The 26,561-nt window shown below is 49.0% G+C and overlaps 1 protein-coding gene across 3 annotated transcripts in view; it reads right to left on the bottom strand.

Annotated features, from left to right (window-relative positions):
- The window catches only part of OSBPL10 (oxysterol binding protein like 10), a 296,485-nt gene that overhangs the window by 15,639 nt on the left and 254,285 nt on the right, over window positions 1-26,561 (bottom strand). For all 3 annotated transcript variants that reach the window (XM_025461091.3, XM_049100041.1, XM_049100042.1), the window contains 2 exons: window positions 16,856-17,005; window positions 831-1,308 (listed from right to left, as the gene is read on the bottom strand). In XM_025461091.3, coding sequence (XP_025316876.1) covers window positions 831-1,308; window positions 16,856-17,005 — 628 coding nt within the window. The remainder of the gene's footprint in view (window positions 1-830; window positions 1,309-16,855; window positions 17,006-26,561) is intronic.

Here is a 26,561-nt window from a genome sequence, read left to right as displayed (position 1 = left end):
TCATGAATAAATAAAAATTCTAAAACAAAAATCTATAGCTCCTGACACAATGTCTAGCATCCATTAGGCACTCAATAAAAATGCCCTAAGTGAATGAGAGGTGTTCTTCTCTCCTGTGGTTTTGGAAGGGCTTCCAAAGAGCCATATACTCCCTGAAACTGAAAACTAAATTTTGTGTTGGATTTTTTTCTTTCCCTGAGAAGGGAATCCACAGTCTCAGAGTCTCAAAGGAATCTGTGACTCAGAGAAGTGGAAGAACCACGAACCCAGATGCTTTAGTTTAACAAGGATTATTATAGGTTTCTTCAAACAATGAATAAACTTCATTCACAGCTATTTGCTAAAACAGGACCATGCAATCCACAAGTGTGTGATTACATTGTTCTCGCTTCAGAAAGCTCTAGCAGAATCCAGAGATTTGCCTCGGGAATGTTTATGAGCAGATTCCGAATAGGCAGCACTATTATCCTTATTGTCTGCGAGCCAGAACATGGGTGAAAATGAACATAAATGTGTTTTCACAGATTTGGAGTCAACTCTAATATTCATGCGAAGCTGAAAATAAAAATAGCATGTAAGGTGGCCCCCACACACGGCTAAAATGTAGTAAAGATCCAGGTGCATCCCATCTGGTCTATGACCTTGGCCCCACTGGGAAATTACCAGGGTCTCGCCCCATAATAACAAAACCTGTCCCTTTTTACCACCACCCACCCCAATTCCAAAACAAAATAAAAACAAAGAACTCCACACACTCATCAATCATCTATCAGGTGTATAAACGTCACCGTGTCGGAGCCAAGCTCCCTGCAACATCCGGCATGGCTTACCTTCCCCTATCATGGAGACCCCCACGGACATGCCCATGAACTTGCTTTTGGTCCATACGTGAGTGTTGACGCACAGTCTCTTCTCCTTGCACTCACAGTAGAAGCAGGAGATGGGTGGGTGATGAGACACCTGCTCGGCCACAAACCTTAGTTTGTAGCTTGTGGAAGGGTCCTCGGCTACCGAGTGTTCGTGGCCAGCAGGAGAATGGGAAGCAGTCCTCTTTGGCTTGACCCTGTCTTTGGGGACCTCCCAGGAGCAGTGAAACGTCTCACCGATGATGGGGTTGTAGGGCTTCTTGGCCAGGGCCCCCTTGCGGCCCTCATGGAAGGCTGTGAGATAATACTCCACAAAGCAAATGACTCTCTCCTCGGGCGTGGCTCCCGCGGTAATGGCCAGCAGCAGGTCTGGGTGTGCCATAAAGTCCGCGTACATCTCCAGCAAGGATCGCTTCTCCAGGATAAATGTGGGAAGCACCACCTACATTCGGAAGGAGACAAAGTCAGACAGGAGACCCCGAGATTACGTGGAAAAGGCTGCAACCACCACCAAGCAAATCCATCGTGGCTTAAGCCAGAGAACGCTGTCTTTTGATTCGTATACAAGCGACAGATTAGGGGAAATGACATCAAAGAAGACAAGGTTGGAGAAGTGGCTGCTGTGGTGGCATGATGCCACCCCACTTTCGTGGACTAGATGGTTCTGCGTGGCTTGCTTCTCTGCTCATCTGGACTAGAACAGCGGTCTCTACTTCCCCCTCCACTGCTGTCACCATCCCCAGACAAAACCCTCTTTTACTAACTCCTTATTACTTAGAGATGTGAAGAAAAGAGCACAAAAGGACTTCTTCCTTTTCTTCCTGACATCAGACAACCCAGGGGAGTGCTCGGTGTGTCCCCACAAACATGGGGCTTTTTGGTGCTGCATCAAAGGGGGTCCAGGTAGACCAGCACACACCACCACTAAGAGGGTTTATTTGGAGATCTCTGTTAGAAGAGTAGCATCCAAATCCCAACACGATCAAGGCAGAGCAGGAGTGAGGAAAGGACCCATGGCCCAGGTCTCTGGGAGGCAAGACCAATCAGCTAGCAAGCAAATGCCCAGAGAGCTGCCATGCAGAGGAAGGCCCATGTGTGGAGATTGCTCTGCAAGGCTGGGCCAGAAGAAATAAGCAGAAGTTACAAAGAAACAGGCTGACACTTAATACAGAATCTTCTGGCAAATGGACTGGTACAGGGGCTTCTCATGGGATTGTTACTGACATCACTATCAAAAAGAGGAGTAGAAATCTGGATGCTTCTGCCAGGGACGGGACCGAGACTCCTTGTTGATCCAGAGAGGATGCATGTGGTCATCGGGTGCCCCACAACCCCAATGAGGAAGTCAGTTAAAGCAAATGAAGGCCATTGTGACATTGGGCTGGAAAGCAGGTCCCTTATTACTATCGCTGATAGGCGGAGGAGAGCGAGCCTGTTCCTCACTGTTCCAGAGTGATCTTAAAATGACTTCATTACTGGGTATTAATACCAATCACTTGGCTGCAAGGCACAGCTCACTTTGACCTGGAGCATCTCAGCACAGGATCATGAAGCTGGAAGTCTAGCCATGGCCTGCTGGCTCCTCCCTAACACCCTCCAGGAGAAAGAGACAGAAAGAGAAGAGAGGGAGGCAGAGAGAGAAGAGCCACACAAGTTCAAGGCGATGCAGCTGGCTTACACTCCCTCCTTAAAGACTGAGTCTCCTTCCTTCACACAGTCCCCAACTCCCGAGAAAATACTCTCTGACTGCAAATGTCAAAAGGCTTACAGATCTGCAACCCTGCCTCCACCTCAGCTTGCTCAGACCCCTCCTAGCAAAGGGTGTAGATACAATGGCAGAGGGATGTCCTGAGAGAAAGAGACAGACAGGCAGACAGGAGATGAGCAAAGCACAGAGATTTCAGAGGAAGCTGGAAAAAGTCCAGCCCCCTGGAGAGGGGACTCTGCTATCTTTATTAACGCTTTTCTTGAGATTAAATACTACATTAGAGGAAAGAGTACGTACACTCATTAAGTAAAAAAGCAGCCAGGGGATCCCTGGGTGGCTCAGCGGTTTAGCACCGCCTTCGGCCCAGGGTGCGATCCTGGAGACCCAGGACCAAGTCCCACATTGGGCTCCCTGCGTGGGGCCTGCTTCTCCCTCTGCCTGTGTCTCTGCCTCCCTCCCTCTCTCTCTCTCTCTCATGAATAAATAAAATAGAAAGAAAGAAAGAAAGAAAGAAAGAAAGAAAGAAAGAAAGAAAGAAAGAAAGAAAGAAAAGCAGCCAGATGTAAAGTCAAACATGTGACACAAATCTAGTATTACAAAAAGACCCCAAATGTTAACATGTATTTCTTGGTGTTAGAATTGAGTGATTTTTATATTTTTTTATAAGTCTCTTTCTGCTTTGCTTTTACAATATACTGGAAGAAAAGACACAACTATGCAAATCAATGGATATTTCTTCATTTTCCTTCAGCCAAAACTTGACAAAACAGACTCTGGCTGCCCCAAGGCTCTGAGCTGGCCAGGTAATGGACATTCTGGCTCAGAATGGCCTTCAGAGGCCACTGTGATTACTTCCTACATCTTTTGTGGGGACAGGTCACCATTCAATGGCCATTGCTGTGCTGTAGGGCGTCTGCTTTTCCAAGGGGGCTCTCGGGCCAGGGGCTCCCTCCACAGCAGGCGGCCACTGGCAGAGTAAAGGGGAGGCAAGCGCAGCCCCACACTCTCACCATGGCTCCCTCTCCTGCCCCCCGGCTGCCCAGGGTCACCCTGGGAGCTCTGCCCGACAGGCTGTGCGGGGACTAGGGGCTTAATCAGCCGTGGGACACCCCCCAATGAGGCCAAACAACTGAAAGAGAAAAGAAGCCACAAATGTCTGCATCTCCAGGCCTTCCCGAAACCTCCCCATTTCTTGTTCCTTCCCTCCCCCCGGCAGGGCCCGGTGATCATGAGAGAACCCGAGAGGGAAAGGGCGGAATTAGGGCGGGAGGCCAGCCCCAAACGCCCCTGCCGAGAGGGTCGCTAGGCGGCCTCAGCTGCGCCCTCTGCCCCTGGGGGCTGGGGCCTCTCTGGCAGCAAGTCCGGTGCTCCGGACAGGGGCATCCTCCAGCGTGTACCCGAGCCTGGCATCACAAGGAAAGACCCGGCCACCAGGGTCACCCTCTCCATATATACTTTTGAAAAGGGCAAGAACAGAAGGCGGTTCCCCCCAACTTAGCATTTCTGAACTCCGAAGCTGAAGAGTTAAAACAAGATAACCAGGGGACACAACGCCACTGACACTCCAAATGACTGACTGTCAGGACGGAGAGGGCCCCTCCGGGTGATGGAGTCCAACGCCCGGGTCTCCAGGTCGGGGGACAGAGACGGCAGATGGGGAGCGAAGGCACCACACAGGAAACTTGAGGCTCCCAACTGCCACCCCAAATTCTTCCCATTACCCCCCACACAACACAATTACCTGCTTCTGGCTAACGGGAGCATTTTCTTTCCCTCAGTGGACAAGGCAGGTGAGAGTTCACTGGACAGAAGCCCTGGGACAGCTGGGCCACCTCACCTACTGCCATTGCTTAGTGGGGGGCAGGGGCCCGTGGGTGGCTCAGTCACTTAAGGGGCCAACTCTTGATTTTGGATCAGGTCATGATCTCAGGGTCCTGGGATCGAGCCCCCCATGGAGCTTCATGCTCACCAGGGAGCCTAATTGAGACTCTCCCTCTGCCTCTCCCATTGCTTGCATGTGCACGTGTTTTCTCTCTCTCAAGTAAATAAATCTTAAAAAAAAAAAAAAGTAGGGGGTAAGAAGTGGCACACAGGTAAGGGTGGCACACGAGTCCATTCTACTCTTCCTGGAATGACCAAGCAATCCACCTGTCCAAAAATTATCACAAATATTACTACTGGGAGGGAGACCACAGGTGATTAGGAAAGGCAAACACACGGGATCCCTGGGTGGCGCAGCGGTTTGGCGCCTGCCTTTGGCCCAGGGCGCGATCCTGGAGACCCGGGATCGAATCCCACATCGGGCTCCCAGTGCATGGAGCCTGCTTCTCCCTCTGCCTGTGTCTCTGTCTCATTCTCTCTCTCTCTCTATGACTATCATAAATAAAAATTAAAAAAAAAAAAAAAAAAGGAAAGGCAAACACACCACCCCAGTCTGGAAAAGTGTGGCTATGGCTTCCGAGCTGGCTGCCTTGATTTCTTCTCCACACCACAGCCAGACCCATCTCTCTAAGAGATCAGTGAGGTCCAATCTGGCCCCCACCTCCCTCTTGTGGGGGACTATCCCTCACTTTCTGCCCCTGGCCCTCCCCTTACAAGTACACACACACACACACACACACACACCCGCACACTCCAATCCTGTTTCCCTTTTCTGCCCGCCTCCTGCCTTGTCCAAATGAGAAACAGCTCTTCTGCTCAAAGGTATCCTCCTCTGTGAAGCTTCTTCTGACAGCTCCTGCTCCCAAGGCTCAACTGGAAAGTCCCTCCTTCATACATACCCTCACCACATGCCACAGGTCTCCACCATGGCACAGACAATGCTTGTTGCAATAAAGAGCATTATTGGGGGGTGCCTGGGTGGCTTAGTTGGTTAAGTGTCAGGTCATGATCTCAGGGTCCTGGGACCAAGCCCCACATCAGGCTCCCTGCTCCGTGGGGAGTCTGCTTCTCCCTCTGCCCCTCCCCCTGCTTGTGCTCTCTAATAAATTAATTAAAGTAATTAAAAAATCAGAGCATTATTGGGACAATTTGAGAAATTTCTACCGTGGGCCACATATGAAATAATACCGTATCAACAATACACTTCCTGAGTGTACCCAGCGTGTCATGTAGGAGAATGTCCTTGTCATCAGGAGACACACACAGACGGATGCAGGGGAGCATGGTCATGTCTGCAACGTACTCGGAAATGGTTCACCTGAAACCAGACATTAACACACACATGCAGGCGTGTATCTGAGGCTGCAGAGCAAGAGGAGAGGGAGAGAGAAGTAGTGAGAGTGAGAGAGATGAGAGAAGGAAAATGAAGCAGCAAAATGTCAACAACTGGCAAATAAGGGTGAGGGTTACAGGGCAGTTCACTGTGCTATTCTTACAGCTCGACCACAGATCAGGAAATGTGCAAAATACAAAGGGGGCGGGAACAGAAAAAAGGCCCTACTAGGGATGCGATACCTGAGAATTTATCAATTTTCAAAGCCGGTGCTCCCCAAACTGCAGACCCTGGGAACGTGGCCTCACAGCCAATGGCAAGTCCAACCTACTTGGATGTATAGTCTACACTTGAAAATAACGCTGCAGCTCTACCAGAGCAGGAAGAAGTACTCCACCCGGAGAGATGGACGTGGATGGGTGGGGAGCGGAAGGACCATTTCCTCTTCCATCCCTTGCCGGTCTGTCTTGTTGCTGTTTGTGCAGAATACTGGACCAATGCCTTTGAAAACCAGGATCCTGAACATTTCGGGTAAGATCATACTTTTTACTAAAGCAGATTTCTATCTCTCACGGGGATCTCCCTGCATGTGTGTGTGTGTGTGTGTGTGTATGTGTGCGCGCATATGCGCACGCCTTTGCAAATAAGTCACTTAATCATCTGTTCCTTGGGCAGTGGGCGCTGCAGACACAGAGCCAAGAAGTGGCGAGTGCTAATTGGGCTGTCTGCCTCCAATGGAGACATGAGTGATGGCCCAGCTGTTCAGACTGACAGCGTCCAAATGGCTGGAATCCCAACTGCAGATTTATCGAGCCATCAATAAGGGCTGCCTTTTCTCCCATTAACATAATTAAGACAATGAACTACTTTGGGGAAAGAAAAAAAAAAGAGAAGATCTGCGTTCGGGACTCAGAGAACAATTAATTACATTTAAAGCTGCATCAATCTAGAAGTAAGTAACTCATCTTCAGGTTGGGCGCTTAGAACTCGGAAATCAATCGCCCACCAAGAAAGTCAGAGGGTTGGTCCCCAAGAAGAGTGAGAGTCCCTTCCCCGTGCAAAGGGAACACAGCAGCAGGCTTCTGCAAAGAACGGCCAGGAGCAGGGATAATTTTCTCCAAAGAAACACCAGCTAACTTAATAACCTCGAGAATCGTCTCCGTAGCTCTGTCCTTAGACTGGCGGGCGCGCCCAAAGGAGCAGGCAGGGAGAAGCTGAAACCACCCACCGAGGACAATCTAAGTAATCCTTTTAGGAAACCAGGGGAAGAACATGAAACTATACCTTACAAAAGAAAGAGGAGATAATTTACACTGCCAGTGGTTCCTATCCTTGGCCCACAGGACGCTCCCCTGCCTTTCCTTAAAGTGCCAGCAACCTCTGCATGATGTCACAGCTTAGGTCATGATCCCGGAGTCCTGGGATCCAGTCCCACAGGGGCTCTCTGCTTGGCTGGTGGGTGGGGGCAGGGGTGACGGTGGGGGGGTCTGCTTCTCCCTCTGCCTGTGGCTCCCCCTGCTTGTGCTCGCTCTCTCTCTCTCTCGCTAATAAATAAAATCTTTTAAAAAAAAGGAAAACTTTTGTTAGATGGGAAGAGTTTGAAATAAAATTTTACTTCTTCCAAGAAGGTATCTACTACATAAAGAGAGATTCATCTGTGAAAATCAATTCCTGGGTTCTCTCAGTCCCAGATGTTGGCTTGCAGAAGGGAATCGAAGCTGTGAGCTGACATTCAGCTCTTGGCAGGTACAGTCATGTGTATTTGGGCAAGCTCATCTCTCCTAGGCTCAATGTCTCTGCTATAAAACAGGAAAAATAAGAATACCAACCTTCTAGGGCTTTTGTGAGTATGAAATGAGTGCAAAATTAGCCCTGAGCCCCCCTAGCACATAGTACATGCTCACTTGGGGCTGGCTGTTATAATCAGGGGCCAGCAGCTTCACCTGGAGACTCGGGGAAGAACAGAACAGCATAGATCAGACACAAACCTGTCATAAAATATTTCAGTGACAAAGCTGAAGACTAAGAGTAAATCTCAATGACCAGAGCAACACCTAGGACTACCTCAGGTGCTTTTGTAAATACTAAATTATTTGAGAAAAAAGGAAAAATAATTGTATAAAACAAGACAAGTGTGTAAGAACGTATGAATGTTTCAAACTTAAACCACACAGAGGGGCACCTGGGTGGCTCAGCTGGTGAACGTCTGACTCTTGGTTTCAGCTCAGGTCACAGTCTCCTGAGTGGTGGTGAGATCGAGCCCCACGTTGGGCTCCATGCTCAATGGGAAGTTGGCTTGAGGGGGTTCTCTCTCTTCCTCTGCTCCTCCTAGTCACATTCACTCTCTCTCTCAAATAAATAAATCTTCAAACAAAAAACAGATGTAGAACTCAAGCCAAGCACAGCGCTTTGGATTTTACATTATCTTGTCAGATCTTCTGAACAACCTATGAGCAGGTATGACAATTCCATTTTACAGATGAGAAAACTGAAGCCCAGAAAGACCAATAAGAAAGAGCTGGAATGTGAACCAATTCTGCGCAGTCTAGGCCTAGCCTGGATCCCTCACTGCACCCCCCCCCCCCCCCCCCCCCCCCCCCCCCGGAAAGCCAGAAGACTCATAATCACTCAGTAGAGGTCTTACTGGAAAAGCAGGATCAAAGAGCTCCTGCCAATAGCACAGGGAAGAAGCAGGGAAATGACACCCACTGGCCCCCTCCATGACATAGAGTCATCGAGACAAGCTTCAGGAAGCCAGGTTACTACTGGGTTTTTTTATTAAGAGGCAACCATTTCAGGAGAGAAAGTGGACTTTGATAGCATATTAGAAACAAGATTTAGAGAGAAGAGCCAACGGCATGGAGAAGGGAAGTGGACACAATACATGGAGGAGCAGGACTTTGCATACCCACAGCTGTGCCAGTGGGGGTTCATTTCCAGGATAAACCCTGGCTCTTCTGACCCTTCTCATTAAAATTTCCTCCTTGGAAGGAGGAGCTTATCCACAGCAACACTGATCTTTTGCATACCACAGCTGAACCTGGAAATTTAGCCTAGTGAAACAAAGAAGGAAACCTGTAGATCCAAGAGGTTTTCTACATCATGGTAGGATCAAGAAGCCGCAGAGAGACACATGACCCATCACACTCTTTGTTGAGGGGGTCCAAGACCATGTAGCAACTTGGTGGAAGGTTATGCAGCCAGTTCAGAGTACATAGGCGATGACAGTGTTCTCTTCCTCAAACCTGCTGGTGAGTACATGGCTGTTTGCTGTAGTGGGATTTGTGATATGGGGGTCAACCAAACCACAACAGTGCCCCGAATCTCCACCTGGTTTTACAAATAGTGCTACTAGGACAATCTGAGCGATTCTTTAGGAATCGTAGAAATTTAAGAATTATCTCAGCAAGCTTCTCTCTCAAAGTAAAAATCTCATCTGCCATAATTGCTGGTGTAAGCAGAAAGAGTTAGGGGTCCTTGGAAAAAGAAAGAGGAAAACGCAGCTTTCTTGACATAAGAAACATCATTTGAGGCACCCCACCCCCCTGCCACCTTGTGAAAGAAGGTACGAACAGCCAAAGTCAGGCCAGGAGAAAGCCTCATCAGAGACCATAAATCAGTGGTAAAACTCCCAGGGCAGATTCAGAAGTAAAGATGGACCTGATGCACATTCTGGAGGTATCTTTACGAGGTCTAAAGTCCCCCAAGTGCTCAGACACTGGAGCAAGTGGAGCCAGAGAACTGGTCATCCTAGCCGCTTCCTGACTTTGACCTAAACTCTGTCACCTTCAGATGACCTCTGCCCCACTTGCATGCTGTATTCACCACCGTGCAAGTCCCTTCGTGTGCATCCTTAGCTCCAAACTTCTCCAATTTTGTCATCTGGGGAGACACTGCCTTGGGAGAGATTCCTGGTGTTCTCCTTTGCTGGTTGCAAGTAAATTCTTCCTTTTCTTAGTCTTTGGCTTGGTTGTGAGCTTTGGCTTGACACTCACCGAGAGGTGAACCCAGTTTCAGGTTTTAACGGGACAGGCGCCGTGTATCTTCACGCTCAGGGGCCTCATGCCCAGAGGAGAGCCCCATCCTCTGTCCCTTTGCCTTGCGCTAGAGTTTCAGCCACAATTCCATCCCCCAAACTCCCACCTGCTCCATGGAATCAGCTGGAAGGGCTCAAAACCCACTGTTCTAGAAGATCTCCCTCTCACCCAATCCTCTAAAATTGGAGTTCAGGCTAAACCCTCCAGAAGAATCCATGTAGGCCACCTGGCTACCCTACCACCCACTCTCCTCCTCCATAATCTCAGTTTCAAGCATTGCACTCTCCACCTGCGACCCCTGATGTCTCACCTCACTCCGTCTCATCCCAGCCCCACCCAGACCAACACCTGGTGACCCTGCTCTGTGCGTCATCCCCACACAGCCTCGTGTCCAGCCTCACCAGCGTGGAGTCCACGCACGGCCCCGCCTGACACTCCTCCCCTACCCCGCGCCAAGGCTCTGCCGCTTTCTCCCCCTCGGGTCCTAACCCACGGAGCCTCAGCCCCACTTTATTCCAGCTCCTCTCCTCCTCCATGCCTCCACCTGCAGCTCAACCTTCCTGGAGGGAAAGAGCCAACACACGGACCGGTCTCACTTAGCCTCCGCGACCCAAACTTACTTAGGTGGCCCTGTGGGGGCATTGGCCTCTCTCCTACCTTGGGTCGCCCCGAGATGACCGCTCCTTTCCTGCTGCTTTTGTCACTGGGACAAGCGAAGCAGTCCAGGGAGAGGGCTCGATCATCACGAGGCAGGCCCTGCGCACCTCCCGGCAGCGGGCACCGCTCTGAGCAGCCCCGCACGTCAGGTGCCCACGCCCACAGGGCAGCCGCGTGGAAGGGACAGCTGCCCCTCATTCACAGTAAGGAAACTGAGGCACTCAGGTTAGGGAACCCAGCTGGGGTGCCACCCCGGCAGCCTGCTTACTCCGCTCTCCTGCCAATTTCCCGTTGTCTGCATCCGGGGCCCTGCCTGGTCCCTGGAGGCAACGGCTGCCCTGCGGTGGCCTCCGCCCATGCCCTCCTACCACTCGGGTTCCTGCAGCCACCACCCCTTCCTCTCGATCCCCACCAGTACCAGACGTCTTCAGAAACCAAGTCTCCCAATTCTAGCTTCCACCGCCTTTCTGCTCCCCTTTTACCATAGTCAGAGCCCTTGAAACGGTCCTCTACTCTCTGCCGCCACCGTTCTCTCTGTTCTCCCTCGAACCCACCCCATCAGACCGTGACAAAAACAATGCAACGGTCCACTTCCAGGCCTGATCTCTCCTGACACCTCCACAGTGATTCCACACAGCCAAGGGCTCCCTTCTTCTGGAAGTGTTCTTTCTCTTCCTGTGGCTGCAGGACATCACACTCCTCTGGTTTCTGGCCTACCTCACTGACTGCCCTTCTCAACCTCCTTTCCGGGATCCTTCTCATGCTCTCAACCTCAACGTGTTGGGGTATCATGGGACTCTGTCCTTGGACTTCCCCCACATCTTCCCCCTCACTTCCTAGAGGAACTCATTGCCATCTCCTGGCTTCCTACACCCTCTGTTCCTTGTTTGTTCTCAAACTTGTACCTGAACCTCACTCATAACCCTCAGATTTCTACACCAACTGCCTACACATCCTCTCTATTTGGCTGTCTAAGGAATGGCTACCTCAGACTCAAGAGATCTGTGATGAATTTGTGATAACCCCCAACATCCCAACCCACACTTCCAGTGGTCTTCCCCTTCTCCGTAAAGGGCAGTGGTCGTCTATGGCACTGGTGGCCTTCAATGAACCGCAGCTCCTGGAAAGCACTTGTTTTAATCAAACAGAGGAAGTGACACTGTGCCACTCTGGGGCCTAAGTTTTAAAAAGGCTTCTCAGCTTCATGCTTGTCCTCATGGGACCTTTGAGCCACCAAGTAAGACATGTGGCTCCCCAGCTGGTCAGGCCACATGGGAAGGATAGATGGGTAGAGATCCTAAGACTTCACAAAGAGAGAGAGGTCCAGTTGTCTCAGCCAAGTCCAGCCATAACCAAACCACCAGAGACACTAAAGTGACCATGGACAAGACAGCAGAACCACCCAGCTGAGCCCAGCCCAGATTGTGTAGCCGCGAATGAACAACATGGTTATTTTAAACTAGACATTTAGGATGCCTGGGTGGCTCAGCACTTGAGTGTCTGCCTTCGGCTCAGGTCATGATCCTAGGATCGAGCCCACATCAAGCTCCTCACAGGGAGCCTGCTTCTCCCTCCGCCTATGTCTCTGCCTCTCTCTGTGTGTCTCTCATGAATAAAATCTTTAAAATAAATAAATAAATTTTTAAAATAAATAAATGAGTAAATAAAAATAAACTGACATTTGAAGTGGTTTATTCCTCAGCAATAGGTAACTGAAACAAATGGCAGCTCTATTTTTTTTTTGTTTTTGTTTTTTTAAACACTTATTTATTCCTGAGAGACACAGAGAGAAGTAGAGGCACGGGCTGAGGGAGAAGCAGGCTCCTTACAGGGAGCCTGATGTGGAACTCGAGCCCGGACCGGGATCACTCCCTGAGCCAAAGGCAGACGCTCAAACTCTGAGCCACCCAGGTGTCCCAGCAGCTCTAGTTTTTATTATTCCAGTTGTTCAGGTCAGAATCCTAGAGTCGTTCCTTACCCCTCTTTCCCTCACACTCCACATCTGATCCATACACAATCAGGACATCCATATCTAGCAGGGACACCCAAAATTTGCCACTACCACTCTGCCATCCTCTTTCACCTCCTTCCTATTTCCACCCTTCCCCCTGCTTCCCATACCCCACTCACCCCCACCCCAGTTAACCTTCCACACAAGAGTCAAAATAATCCTTTATAAGTACAAAAAAGGCCATGTGTTCCTTTGCTCAAAACTCTTCAGTGGCCACTGCATCACTCAGAGGAACATTCCAAGTCCTTACCATATCTTAGGAGTACCCCCCCATACAGACCTGCTGTCTTGCCAACCTCATTTCCTGCCAACCCACCCATGCAGTGTATTCGGATTCAGCCACACTGGCATCCCTGCTCACCCTCAAAAAGCTGAACAGGGGCCATCAGGGCCTTTTTCCACTCGTGCCCAATCTGGCCAGAAGATACTTCCACTGCACAGTCACTGGGCTGACCTCCCTGTCTGAATCCTGTCTCTGCTCCAGTGGCACCTGGGAGCGTTCCTCCTGAGCAACAGATCTAAGAGGGCCTGTCCCCCTCCCCAGCACTGTCCCCTCTCACCCTCCCACTGGGCTCTGCTTCTCGGCACCAAACTCATGTCTGTATTCTTCTCTTCCCTCTTATTTGCTGTCTGCCTCCATCTGTCACCACATGAGCTCCCGGAGGTGTGGATGCTGGAGGTTTTATTCACTGCTGACACTCCCTGTGTCTAGAACACTACACCTGGGCAGGTGTGCAGCTCAGGAAATAGGTGAACCTATACCTTACTGAGTGTCGTCTTTTAGATCCCCGAAAAGTAGGTCACAAAGGTCCCAGACTTCCAAGCTCCACCCTGTGTTCTGTTGCCCCTCTCCCTGGAGCCCAGGTGGAGCACAGCACCTCCGAACAACTCTTCATGCTTCTCACCCACTTTAACCCTCCAAGGCTTTCTGGTGGCCCTCAGGATCAAGTTTGCCCTCCTTCACGTGACCCAGAAGGGTCCACAGGATGTGATATGGCTCCTCACTTGAGGTTCAGCTGTGCCACTCACCAGCACACACTGTACTCCAGCCATGCTGCTTTATGCTCTCTGGCTTCGCCCATGCTGTTCCTCCTGCCAGGAATGCCCTCTCCTGCCTTCCACCGATGTCCACCAACCTGCAGGCTCAAACTACACATCACTTCCTCAAAGAACCTGCCTGTGGCCCACCATCTTTCTGTAGTTCCTTCTTGCCCTCTCCTTTCCATACTACCCATAATTGGTGGAAGTGTAGCGGGTCATGCAGCAGAGGTCGTCACCAGCAATTTGGGGTTACAGAAGCATGGCTGAGGAAGGAGGGCAGCCAGGGGTGCTTTTCAAGGCAGGATCAGCTGCATATTTTGTGGGGCAAAGTGAAAAATGAAAATGCATGCCCCATTATTATTAAAAATTATTAAGAGTTTCAAGAGAGCAACAGCAGAACATTCAATCAAACACGGGCAGCCTCTGAGCATGGGAGGGCTGTGTGACTCCACTGGTCACACACCCATGAAACTGGCCCCGTCTGGTGACCACCATTAATAAACTAAGGCAAAATGTCACATTAGATGCCCAGCCATGCCGGTGACTTGTGGGTGTGTCAATACTGGCGACCTCCTCAAAGATGGGGCGGTATTCTTGTTTTATGGAGAGTGACCAGAGCTCCGTTCTTGAGCCAAAGAAGATCTAATCTCCAGGCTGCATGCTCATCTGATGCTCCATCCAGGCTAAGTTCTTCCACTGCCAATCCAGAACAAGCTTAACTTAATGACACAGGCGAATGCCAAGAAGAGAAATGGAGACAGTAAGGAAAGAGAGGCTGTCTTCACCCTTTCTATGATGCAATAGAATATTTACCTCTTCTTCTCTCAACTGTTTGAGTTCATCAAATCTTCCCTTGGTTTTTGAATAATAGCTTCTTCCCAGTAAATAAGCTAATGAACTACGGGCTCAGAAAACCGTTCTTTCAAATAGCCGACTGAGTATTGGATAAATTTTAACATTTGCCCTTTTAAGGAACAGACCGTGGCTCCAGATATGCAAAGCAATTATATTCTAACAAAATAACAGGAGATGTACAGTTCCTGGGCTTTATTTTAAAACAAGAGAGCTATAATGTGAGGTCTCTGAGACACTCAACCTGCCCTAATAGGGTCCTCTTGGTATTTTATTGTGTTTCTCCACATCTGACCTGGATAATTTCAGTGACTCTGACATTCCCTCTCCTATACCATTCATGATTTGATATCAATGTTTCATAGATATTATTTAATACAGCCCACAATGAGAATATGCTTTACGTCGTGACCCAGTACACATGCATCAACAGAACTAAAATAAAAATTTCGTGTGTGGTACACTCTGAGATTTTTCCATTGCATTTTATTTCATTTTTTAGAAATGATCATCTGACCCACTACATTGGTTTTATAACCTACTCAATGGGTCATGACCCAGTTTGGAAACGTGGTTTTAGATCATACTAGTACACATTATTACCCACATTCCTTCCACCAGATCTTAACTCAAGCTCTATGTGAAGCGTCCACAAATCCACAAGAATAAAAAAGAGGTGGCTTTTAAAAAGGCAAGCATTTAGGGGCTCCTGGGTGGCTCAGTTGGTTAAACATCTGACTCTTGATTTTGGCCCAGGTCATGATCTCAGGGCCATGGGATAGAGCCCCAAGTCGGGCTCCATGCTTAGCAGGGGGTCTGCTTGAGATTCTCCCCCTTTTCCTCTGCCTCTGAGCCTCCCCTCCTGTGCTCCCTCTCACTCCCTAAAATAAACAAATAAATCTTTAAAATAAATATATAAATAAAAAGGCAAGCATTTAAATGATTCCACCAACAAAAAGGGCAGCACCATTCTAGAGCTAGAAGGCTAAAATGAGGGAAATTAGGCAGGGTAATACAGAGCAGGTCTTCACAGCTTGGTGGGCAGGTCCAAGCGGAGGGAAGAGAGTGGCCAAGGCAGGGAACCTTCTGAGGTCAGGCATTCCCAGCATGGAACCACCATGTTCTCTAAAGTGCCAGAGTCTCCCAGAAATCAGATTCGCTCACATTCAGACACAGAAAACATTCTGTGGAAAAGGCTTTTCTGTCATCTTTGAGGCTCCTGACTCCTGTTTCCCGTAAGCAGTCACCATCTTGACATCTTCCTCTTCAAAGAATCTCTCACACCCACCCCTCCCCTCCCCTCCCGGTTCTCCAGCCTCCAGCACAGTCTGAGGTGAACCTGTGGTATCCAGACTTGTCATGGCAGCCAAACAAACCAACTACCCTCCAGACAGCTTCCACGGGTGGTGCCTTCAGTGGCGCTGACCATCTCAATCATGTCCACATTTTTTCTGGCTGGCCTTCAGGTTCTAGAACCTCCATTCCTGAGCACACCCTCCTCCTAGGTCTCTCCTCAGTAGCCATCCCTCTACTGGACCACACAGTCTCATTGCACAGGGAGCTCCTGGTGAGGGTAAGATTGATATCGCACCTACTACAAGTCTGGGCCCTGAGGGAGTGCCCTGCCTGCCTCCTCCCATCTCACCACACACTTCCAGGGAGCCCATCTGGATATAGTATCTGACTAGAAATGCAACTAGGTGGGCACTCCCCCCCTCCCCACGCTTGCCACCACACAACCCTTCAGCTACATACAGAATTGCTTTCCCTACTTGCCCCCAGAATGAAACCACCACTTGGAATGAGGGAGGATCTCTCACCATCAAGACACCAGGTTTTCTTGATGCTACCCGCCCCCCGCCCCCCGCCAGGAAGAATTGTGGCTAAGCACAGCACCAGGAAGGGTCAGGCTGCACTTCAACCAAACAGCAGGTCTGTTTTTTTGCAGGTGGATGATGGGATCTGAATTCCCAACAAGGTTGCCCTTTGGGGACTGGTTGTTAAAGCTCATGCAAGCTGGCAGCAGGCTGTGGCCAGGCACATGGTGGCCTCACTCCCAGGTCCACCATTTTCTTTCCTTCCATTGTTCTCTCTGAGGCCAATATACCACAACTGTCCCTACATCTTCAACCTTCTCTAGAACACAGCAGGAGGCAAAGAAATCCTATCTTGAATTTTCCCTATCATCTCATGTGCTCCTTTTTGATGCTCACCCTGCCCTGCTAGAAGAGCAGCTCCTCTAGAGAGTCAAATGCAACACTCAGGCTCTGAGATGACCACTCACGTAAAAACATCCTTTCAATTTGTACCTTGGAATATCCATGCTCGAGTGTCATTCTGATCTTTTACCCCACTCTACTTCCCCAGGCTCACCACAGTGAAAAGAAAGCGAGTAGGGGAGTCTTGAAGGGTGAGGGGAGATGGACCCCAAACCATTGGCTGCAAACCCAGTGAGACATGCCAACCTACCTTGGTCAAATCCATTCCCAGTTTGAGCTGTGAGATGAGATGAAGAATTATACTCCGTTGATCCTCCATGACACCCAACTCTGTCTCTTCCTTATCTTCAGTGTCACTTTTTTCATCTTCGGACAAAACCAGTTCAGGGCCTGAGTTTGGCTAAAACAAGATCATCAATAAGAATCACCAGCTGCCCCAGCAGAAGTTAGAAGCACAGCATAGGGACCCATATACTTAGCAATGACAGAAGGAGCCAAATCCTGCCCCCAGAAATAGTTCCTCTGTAAGCCAATACTATTAGACACAGGGTGGACAAGGACTCTTTTGGGGCCCAGGCCCTTTTTGGGATGTTTTAGCCACTGTGCATGCCCATTCGTTTTCCCCATCATCCACTGTTAATGAATCTTCTAATTCACCACCACCAACAACAAAAAAAATGCTTGCTCTTCAAAAAAACTATATGGGTATGAGCTCCCTTACCTGGACTATTCCCGTAAAATATTTTCCTATTAATTTGCATAACCCAGAACACTTTATATCTAATGTAAACTTTTTTGTTAATAAGCAAAAGTCAGATACCCCTGGGACAAACTGAAATTACCTTAGTTACAAGAAAATTTACTCTGAGACTATTTCTACTCACATCAATTAACATCACTACAGCAAGTATAAAAAAAAAAGTCTCAGAGCTGGCATGAATTGAGAAAGGGAGACAAAAATAAAAATGTAAAGGAAAATGTGGAAATTTTATAACGCCGAAACTCATGCTAGGCAACGGACCTGGCTTTCCTCAATGCAAGTTTATTAATTGAATTGTTTGATTATGATTTTTCAAATTACATAGTTAACAGGCAAGTTAATGAGCAGAATGTATGAGAGGGATTACTGAGCACAACATTTTCAAGACCCCAATATCAAGAACTCTGACTATCGTGTAAAGTTGTCCTCGGAATTCTACTGAAAGAAGTAACCAGATGCCCCATTTCATGTTTACCTGTGTTTTTATGGTACTTATTTACATGTAAGCTGAACCACTCTGTAAAAAATGTTACATGTTTCTAATTACCAATGACAGGTCAGACCCATGAACTTAATATACAGAGATGCAGGAGCTCAAGGTATGAAATCTAAAAGGATACAGACTTGCCCATGTGTCTATGCAAAAACTAATGATTTATAAACCCCATTGGACAGAATCATCTCCTTTTATCTAAAGGCACTTCCAATACCCCAAGGGTGTTTTAGCCATCAAGAGGGTTGTAACTGAGCAGCCTAGCATACACAGGCTGGCCATTCCTTACCAACACTCTGCGGAGGAAGTACGGTGCTCTTCTCCCCAGGAGTAGGCATTTAAAAAATCTCCAACGAGACAGACATTTTCCATAGACACCCCTCTCGAGTTATTCTCAATCACCTCTGACTGACCCCAACTCTGGAGTGACAGCTGGAAAGACTGCAACAAAGCCCATGGGGGTAGGCTCTCCCCCAGACAAGAGTGGTGTTCTCCCCACTGTGTACCTGGTCTCTAGCCTCATTGCAATGTGTGTTGTTTGACATCCCTGGAAAATTATTTTGCTAGAATATACTGAAATAAGTGAGGATCCTTGGCCCCTCATCCTGCTCCACAAAAGACTCACCAGATTAATCTAGGGGTGGGGGGTAGGGAATGGGCTGCCAGGATTTCATGCCGGGAGGTTGGAGAGGGAGGGGCTCTGGAGGCCACCCCACCTCTCCTACAGCTTTACCTCCTTGACACCCATCTGCTGTGGCTCAGTGCCCGCTGCTGCCCAGGCCACTGAGCTGGAATTGGCTGGAAAGCTAGGAATAGCAGGGTCATCTTCCCACTGACCTGCCCCTCTGGATTTCAGTTTTGAGGTGTACAGCTGTCTCATTTCACCGGGACTTTACAGTTCCAACTAGACGCCACCAGAAGCCAGAAAGCTCAGACACAATCCCTTCCGATGGCAAAGGTGCTGCTGTTGGCTACTTCCTGTGTAGTGACCTGGTGGGCAGTAATCTGTGTTGGCAGATTTACCCTCAATGCAGGGGCAGCTGCGGGGAGGACAGGACAATGCCCTGGGCATCTTGCTTTGGCAGGAAAAAAGACAATCAAACACAAATCAAGCTACCAGCATGCACTCCCTAGGGGACGTGGGGGTTGTGGCCTGCAAAGTCCTTAAACATCTCCACAGCAAAGGGAGCTGCATTTTGAGTGCAATTATTCCTGCTCGAAATGAGTTGTTCTCACCAAGCACGGAATGCAGACTAAACAAATCAATTGCTCAAGTGAGGCTGCCATAAGCTTTATGAAGCAGAATGATCCTTTCTTCTGAAAATGTGACTTCCCATTTGTCCACACACCAGCACACAGGGCATTCTCCATCCTCCCCCGCTCACTGCCACACCTGCTGCAACGTGCTTACAGACCACCCGGGACCACGCTTCCTCCTGCTGTCTGCTTTACTTGGAAATTAAACCCAGCTTGTCCCTGACTTCTGGTAGCCAAAGTCGTTCTGCAAGATCCTGCCACATGATACTAAGTACACACATCAATGTGTGAACCTCCCCAGGTCTTCCACATTGATCCAACATTACATTTCCTCTGTGTCTGGTGATGCCTCTCAGAGACTCTGGCTACAGCAGAGAGAATTAAGGCTGGTGCATGGGCCCCAGAAGCTGACTCACTCCAGGGCAACTAGAAGCCAGAGCTCAAGGGAGCCCTTCCCAGGGGAAGAAAGGCCAGGAAGAGCCCAACACACATCAATGGCTTGGATCCTCAGCAAACTGCCAAAGCCAGCAAACTGCCAAGGATCCAGCAATATTTCTCTCTCCCAGAGCCTCTGAGAAATGTGCCCTGTTACTTATCGTATGATTTACAAAAACCTCTCCTACCCAAACTCAAGTGAATAATTAGGATTAAAAAAAAGGAGGGGTGGTTGGTTCAGTCGGTTGAGCATCTGACTTCGGCTCAGGTCATGATCTCAGAGTCCTGGGATCAAGCCTCATGTTGGGCTCCTCACTCAGTGGAGAGTCTGCTTCTTCCTCTGCCTCTGCCCCTCCCCCACTTGTGTTCTCTCAAATAAATAAAATCTTTTTTTTTTTAAAAAAAGGTGGTTTCATTCATCATGTTGTTAGTGCATGTCTTAGAAGACACCCCAATTCCACCCATACTGGAAGTCAATCTTTTGCAGAAAGGTGACACCATCCTCCACTGTGGGTCGAAAATGAGGGCAAGAGGAAAGAAGGCAGGAGTCTTCGACTGGTCAACCCTGTTAGAAAGAGGTCAACTGGCGATGTAAATACAGATCTCTCAGCATCCACAAAGCACCCACTGTTAACTGGCACTGCAAGAAATGCAGAATTTGAAGAACTTTGTTGGCATTTTAAAGACGGAAAAACTTCTCCCTTTTTAGGGTCATGAGTCTGTCGATTCTGCTGGTCTGCTGTGAAATCCAAAACATCGATAAGGTCACGGGATCTAGTTTCCATAATCAGGCCCATGTGCCCCTTCCACATCCTCACTCTCCCACCCTTAGTGCTCTGCTTCCCTCCTGGGGGCCCCTGCATGCCCGCACCCTCCAATCCCGCTGCATTCCTGCTTGTAAAGCCGTGACAACTGCCTCGAGGTGCTCCAAGGTGACAGAACAGTATTTCTCAATCTCAGAAGAAAACTGAAAATGAGAAATGGTTTTATGAATGCTGAGAGAAAGTTCCTAAGACTGAGTAAGCAAGAAGGATCATGAAATTCCCCCCATCCCCCTAGAGATCTCTGCAAAGAAGCCAACCCAGCCATAAAAACGTATGCCAGCTTGAAGATAAAATGGAATCTATGTTTTAGAGAGAAGCAGGCCCTGGAAAAATGAGGTTTTTAATGAAAACAAAAATTATGAGTCAATATTTCTACCGCACGAGCACCTCAGGGCATATGGTGCTACTCAAAATCAAGTGACTCATGCCCATTAGCAAACAGGGGGACATGTGATGGGCAGGAAATAGCTTCGTGGCAGGCTAGAGTTTAGGGTCACTCGTCGGCGTGTCTACAACAGTGCCCCTACAGAGCAAGGGTTCTTCATCGGGGCACCATGGACGCACCTAAAGAGATCTACCACCACCATGCATATTTGAGACAAACACTGTGTGTCTGGGCATTTTCTAGAGAGGAGGTCCACGCTCTCCTTGGATTCTTAGAAGAAGATCTGCCCCTGGGCTGATCTCAGGCCTCTCGTGGATCAAAGGGTCTGGGACCACGTGAGAGAGATGGACTCTCAGGATGGGTTGAGTTCTAGTCAGACGGTCCTGGCACCTGCAGACAAGCTCCTCCCTTTAAGCACACACCTCTACTTCTTATCTGGTACCGGGCAGCATATCCATGAGGCACCAGCTCTGGGCCAGAAGCAGAATCACAACCTGGGTTAGGGTTATGTAGGTTCAGCAGTCCTTTCAAGGGGGGGCGACGGTGCAGGGGCAACACTGAATTCTGCTTCCACCTCTTCTTTTTAACAAAAATCTTAATTCTGTAAGACAAATGCACATTCCAAGCAAGATGGAAATTCCAATCTATTTTATTCAATACACACGTCACTGAACTACAGTTTGGGTCAGTTCCAGAAAAAAACATGAAACAGATATTTATCTTCAAGGCCCATTCATTTGCCTGTTACAAGCCCCGTCCCACCCCCACACCGGTACCTACTCCCCCCGCCACCCTCTTCCTCAGACAAGTACATGTAACCCAGACTTCTTTCTTCAGGATCCTCCCTCCTACTTTCTTAACTGGTCCTCACAGACAGCTGAGGCCAACATAAGCAGTTTGATCTACTAATGTCCTCTTTATTTGTAAATGCCTAATAACTTAGTGTCTTAATGCAAAGGGCTGAATCCTTAGATTTGAGGCATTCAGAAAGAAGCCTAGGTGGCTACATTACCTGACCCTAAAAGAAGACTTTTTCTGGTGAACAGAGAGCAAGGCCATGCTAGAGCCCTTACATCACAGACATGCAAGTAGGAAGGGTCTACTCTAACACTAGCGAAGATTAAGATGGGCACCTCCTGCTGCCATCTGTGTCCTAAGGTCGGTATTCTTAAGTAGATAAATACCTTCAACAGAACACAAAATCCACTGAGTGCAAGTGATCTGCAGCTACCCTAAAAGTCTACTTGACCAAGGAAAATAAAAGCAAATAGAGACTGAACATCAAATTCTACTTCATCAGCAAGCATGTTGCAGCTCAATGTTTTGAGAGCCTGGCATCTCTGCCCCCACACTACTACCTTGGCACAGAGGCACGAGGTAAAGTGGGTCACACCAAAGGCCCGAGCGTTGTCCAGATATCGTCTCTATGGGAGGAGGAGGAAACCTGGCTGTCAGAAAGAGTATCTGATATTCTGAGGGTCACAGAAAATTAGAAGGTGGGGGCAAAGACCCAAAGCACCACCCTCAGATATCCACCCTCAAATGAGAGAAAGGCCATGTCATCAAGCAGCAGAGCAAAGGAGCAACCGGGCAATGAGGTGTCCTCCTATGTAACTTACCTCTCACTTCCACAATGACACACAACATGCAATGACATGCAATACTGGCCACCAGGACAAATATGCTTTTGTTTATTGGGAGGGTGAAAGTCCTCAGATGTTGGTTTGCTAGAAAAATGAGAGGTTCTAGAAAAAAATAGGAATGTCAAGTTGAAACACAGATTCGAGGTTAGAGGGGCAAAGAGATTGGAAGGATAGGTAAATGGAAGAGAAAGGAGACAAATACAGTGCATACTGGAAGACAAGCCAAGGGGTCTACATGTCTAAGAGATACAAGTGCCCAGGGACCAACGACTGAAACTACTTTTTGTTCTAAGGACACTGGTGTTACAGGTGTGGATGACCTTTATGGAATCCACCAAACCAAGTATTGAGTCCCTTCTTTCTCTAGTCATTTTTCTCGTCTATTTATAGCATATTCAATGAAATTATCACAATCATTACTTGATCCTCATCATTTATGTTCACATTAGCAATATTTTACATCCTAATAAGTCCGATCTAACAGTCCAAGGTGAGGAAAACTGGCATAGCCGTAATTTGAAGACCCAACCCAACTTCATACACAAGTCAATAGCAGCAGGATAGCACAGAGCATACAAAGATGGCCAGCAGTCCAGCAAATTCCCTTGGCATTTTTGTCTCTCATTCCCCAATAAGACAATTAGATCACATGACTATCAGGTGCAAGGCACTCACTATTACATGCTTGGAAAAATTATCTCCCCCGAGGACACACACAGACATACAGTTTTGTCACATGAATGTAACGCAGCTGCTCCTAATGACCTACTGTCTTTACCACACTTAGCACAGGTGGGATTTCTTCCCCGAAGGAGGAGTCTCTTTTGTGCCTGTCTCGGATTCCCCAAAGGTAGGCCATCTTTGCTGAGTGGAGGGTCTCTCAGTTGAATGGTTGGATGCTTTCCTCTGGTCAGAAGTCATGCCAAAGAGCTTGATGTCAGACAGGTGTCTTCGGATGACGTCTTGTACACCTGACGCCTCCTGGCCCTGACGCAGGGCGGCTGCTGAAGGCTAGGCTCCTCGCATGTACAATCTTCTGTGTGGAGCCACATCCAAAGCCAGATGACCAACTGTGCCCTGAAGGCCACCACTGTATTTGGAGGACCTTATCTTGCCATTTGGAGGTAGGTACAATGAGGCCACTGTGCAAGGGGGGGAACCCGATGGACGGGTTGGCTCTAATCCTTGACAGGTTCAAGTACAAGCATGTCCACACAGCAGGCTGGTCCCCCCTGCCGTTTTGGAGAGGCTGAGTTGGTGGCCACTGACATCACAATCCTTCTGCTGCCTCCCAGTGGATGCGCTGGCTTTCTGGCTCTAACCACACATACACACACATTTACCACACTTGGCTCTCATAGACTGGAAGGACAGATGCTCTTCCTGAGCAAAGGGGCCGACCTGCAGAAAGGTTCATTTTAAATAAAACACACCCTGGAAGGTAGAAGGAAGTCACTTCTGGGCAGGGGGAGAGGGTGGGGGGCATTCGTCATCAGCCGGAATGATCAGACACGATTATGCCAAGAGGATGCGACAGGTGTTCCTTTAAAACAAATATCCGAGAGAAGCGTTCATAGCAAATAACATCAGCCCTTTTCTCATTCCCTCATAGCTGCTCAGAAACCATTTTTAAATGAAAGCATAAAAGAAAGGAACTGAGAAGGCACAAAGCAAATCTTAGAAGGTACAAAACAACCGAAAGGAAGCGGCAGCCGCAGCAAAGGGGGAGGCAATTTTTTTGCAGCTGGGGCGCCAGAGGCAAGCGGGCCGGTGCCCGTCGGGCAACCCGTGCAGGCATCCGGGGCCGCACCCGCACCAGCGGCACCGGGAACAGCGGGAAGGGCACATGCGCGACGAGAACGCACAGGAGCCGAGCGCTGTGTCGCCTGCTTTGTGACACGATCTCAATCGGCCAAAGTCGGGAGCTTTGCAACCCAATCTGCACTGACCGAGAGCTTGGCCGGGAGCTCACCGAGGCCTGGTGCAAGCGAAGCCGAGCGGGGTTGCAGGGCGCCGGTCACACAGGCAGCACGGGCCGCACGTCCAGGCTCATGGAAGCCTGTGAGCACCGGGCTCAGAGTCTCAAGAAGGAAAGGAAAGGAAAGGAAAGAGAGCACGACAACAGAGAACACAATCGCCGCAGCTCTGGGAGGCAGCGAAGCCAGAGGGACGGCCTGGATATAAATCCCAAATCCGCTACCTTCCACCTGTCAGGCTCCGTCTCCTCATCCCTGAAATGGAGGTGGAACTACCCACAGCTCAGGTGGCCGCCGCGAGGCCTACAGAAGACAGAGCATGGAGAGTGCTGAGCCTGAAGCCAGGCCCAGAGGAAACGCTCAGTAAGCAGCCACTGTGCTCGAGAGCCTGAGGCTTTCACATTGGGGGGTGGGGGGGCTGCTGACACCAGTGGGCAGTGATCTAGAAGCCACTGCTACAGCCCCGATCCTTCTAGCCATCTCTTCAGATGCTATGTGATGCCATACAAGCTCCACTGTGAGACCACCCCCCGCAAAAGGACAGAGAGGGCTCTGTGGCTGTAAAGGGTCCCCAACATGGTCCGTGGCCCTGACCATCAGGGAGCATTACTTCTGGAATCTAGGGCTGCACCAGGAAGGGATTCATAGAAATCTCAGCCAAGGCTCACATGCAGATCTGAGAACCAGAGGAGACAAATACAAAGCAGTAAGGGCAGCAAAGCCAAGCACACATGAACAGTGGGGCTGCCTTCACAGCTACTCAAGTTGTCTAGAAGGCCCAGGAAAGGGAGGGGACGAAACTCTTGCAAGACCCATTCTAGCCTCCCTAGGTTCCGGTATGAGGAAAAGCAATGGTTTAAGCGTAAAAGACCTCCTTTAGATGGGCTGATGGTGAGCAGGTACCCGGGCTGCAAGAGGTGCTATCACCCCAACTGCCTCAAACACCCACATTAGATATTGAAGATACAAGACATGGTCTTTTTTTTTTTTTTTTAAGACATGGTCTTATATGGTCTTAAGAAATGGCCTCTGCATTTGATAAGCTACTAATCTACTTGAGAAGTGCACATGGATCTTCTTCCCCCTGGCCCTGGGTAGAACCCGTAAGTCCCACCTCACCCTTGGAGACTGTTCAGCCACACATCACAGCAGCGGAGGTGGCGCCTCCATCCTAACAAAAGATTCCTTGGCTCCCCTAAGGCATCCGATTTGGCACTCATCAATTGGATTTATGCAACTGCACATCTGCTTTCCTGTTGGAACTGGAATGTCAAATCTCTTTCAGTAGAGGAACACCGGTTATTTGGGTGGGCTACTTAGGGCTCCAGGCTGATATGGACCTAGAAGCCCACCTCTGGGATCCGGGAAAAAGAATGCTGTGAGCTATCTGTAACATCAGCCAGGAACCAGAGAGTGGAAAGTAGTGGCCTTATGGCTGTCAGCTTACCCTAACTGAAACTCATGACAGTCTAATTAGAACTCCTGTCTAATACAGGTTTTCATTAGCAGAATCCACCCCCCCCCCAAAAAAAAGGCTGGTTTTTATAACACATGCTCAATAAAACATTTTTTAAGGAATGAATAAATAGGGGCGCCAGGGTGGCTCAGTCAGTTAAGTGTCTGCCTTTGGCACGGGTCATGATCCCAGGGTCCTGGGGATCGAGGAATATGCACAGTATTCCTATAGAATAGTCCTCTTGGAACCTGTGGCCTTGCTGAGTAGACAGTGCTCTGGTTTGGGGTTTCCCCTTGTGGGACCAAACTGTAAGCTATGATGGGGCCCATGAATCACAGGGAAAGCAGAAAGCTGGTGGCAGGCAGATAAGGAAACAAGCGAGCACTGAAGGCAGCAGGTGGAACCAGAAGCAAAACTGGACTGGCCAGAAGTGCCTACAGATGGGGACATTTTAGTGACCCCTGGGCAACATCAAACAGCAAAGAAGATCCATTCAGGCAGGTAGCATTCAAGGGGGGGAAAGCTATTATAAGCTCACCTTCCCTCCTCTCAGATCCAACAAAGACCTTAAAAGGGCCCCATCAGCATACTGACTTCTTCATTTTGTTCACCACACCTAAATCATCCAGAGTTGAGGTGTCTAGGTGCATGGACACCTCCCACCGCCCCACCATCTAGACATCCATTGGTCTACACATCCTGTCATTTCTGCCATCACACCCTAGGC

This window comes from Canis lupus, chromosome 23, assembly GCF_003254725.2.
Source record: "Canis lupus dingo isolate Sandy chromosome 23, ASM325472v2, whole genome shotgun sequence".
In the NCBI taxonomy this organism is placed as follows: Eukaryota; Metazoa; Chordata; class Mammalia; order Carnivora; family Canidae; genus Canis; species Canis lupus.
This window is presented reverse-complemented; position numbering and strand designations above follow the sequence as displayed.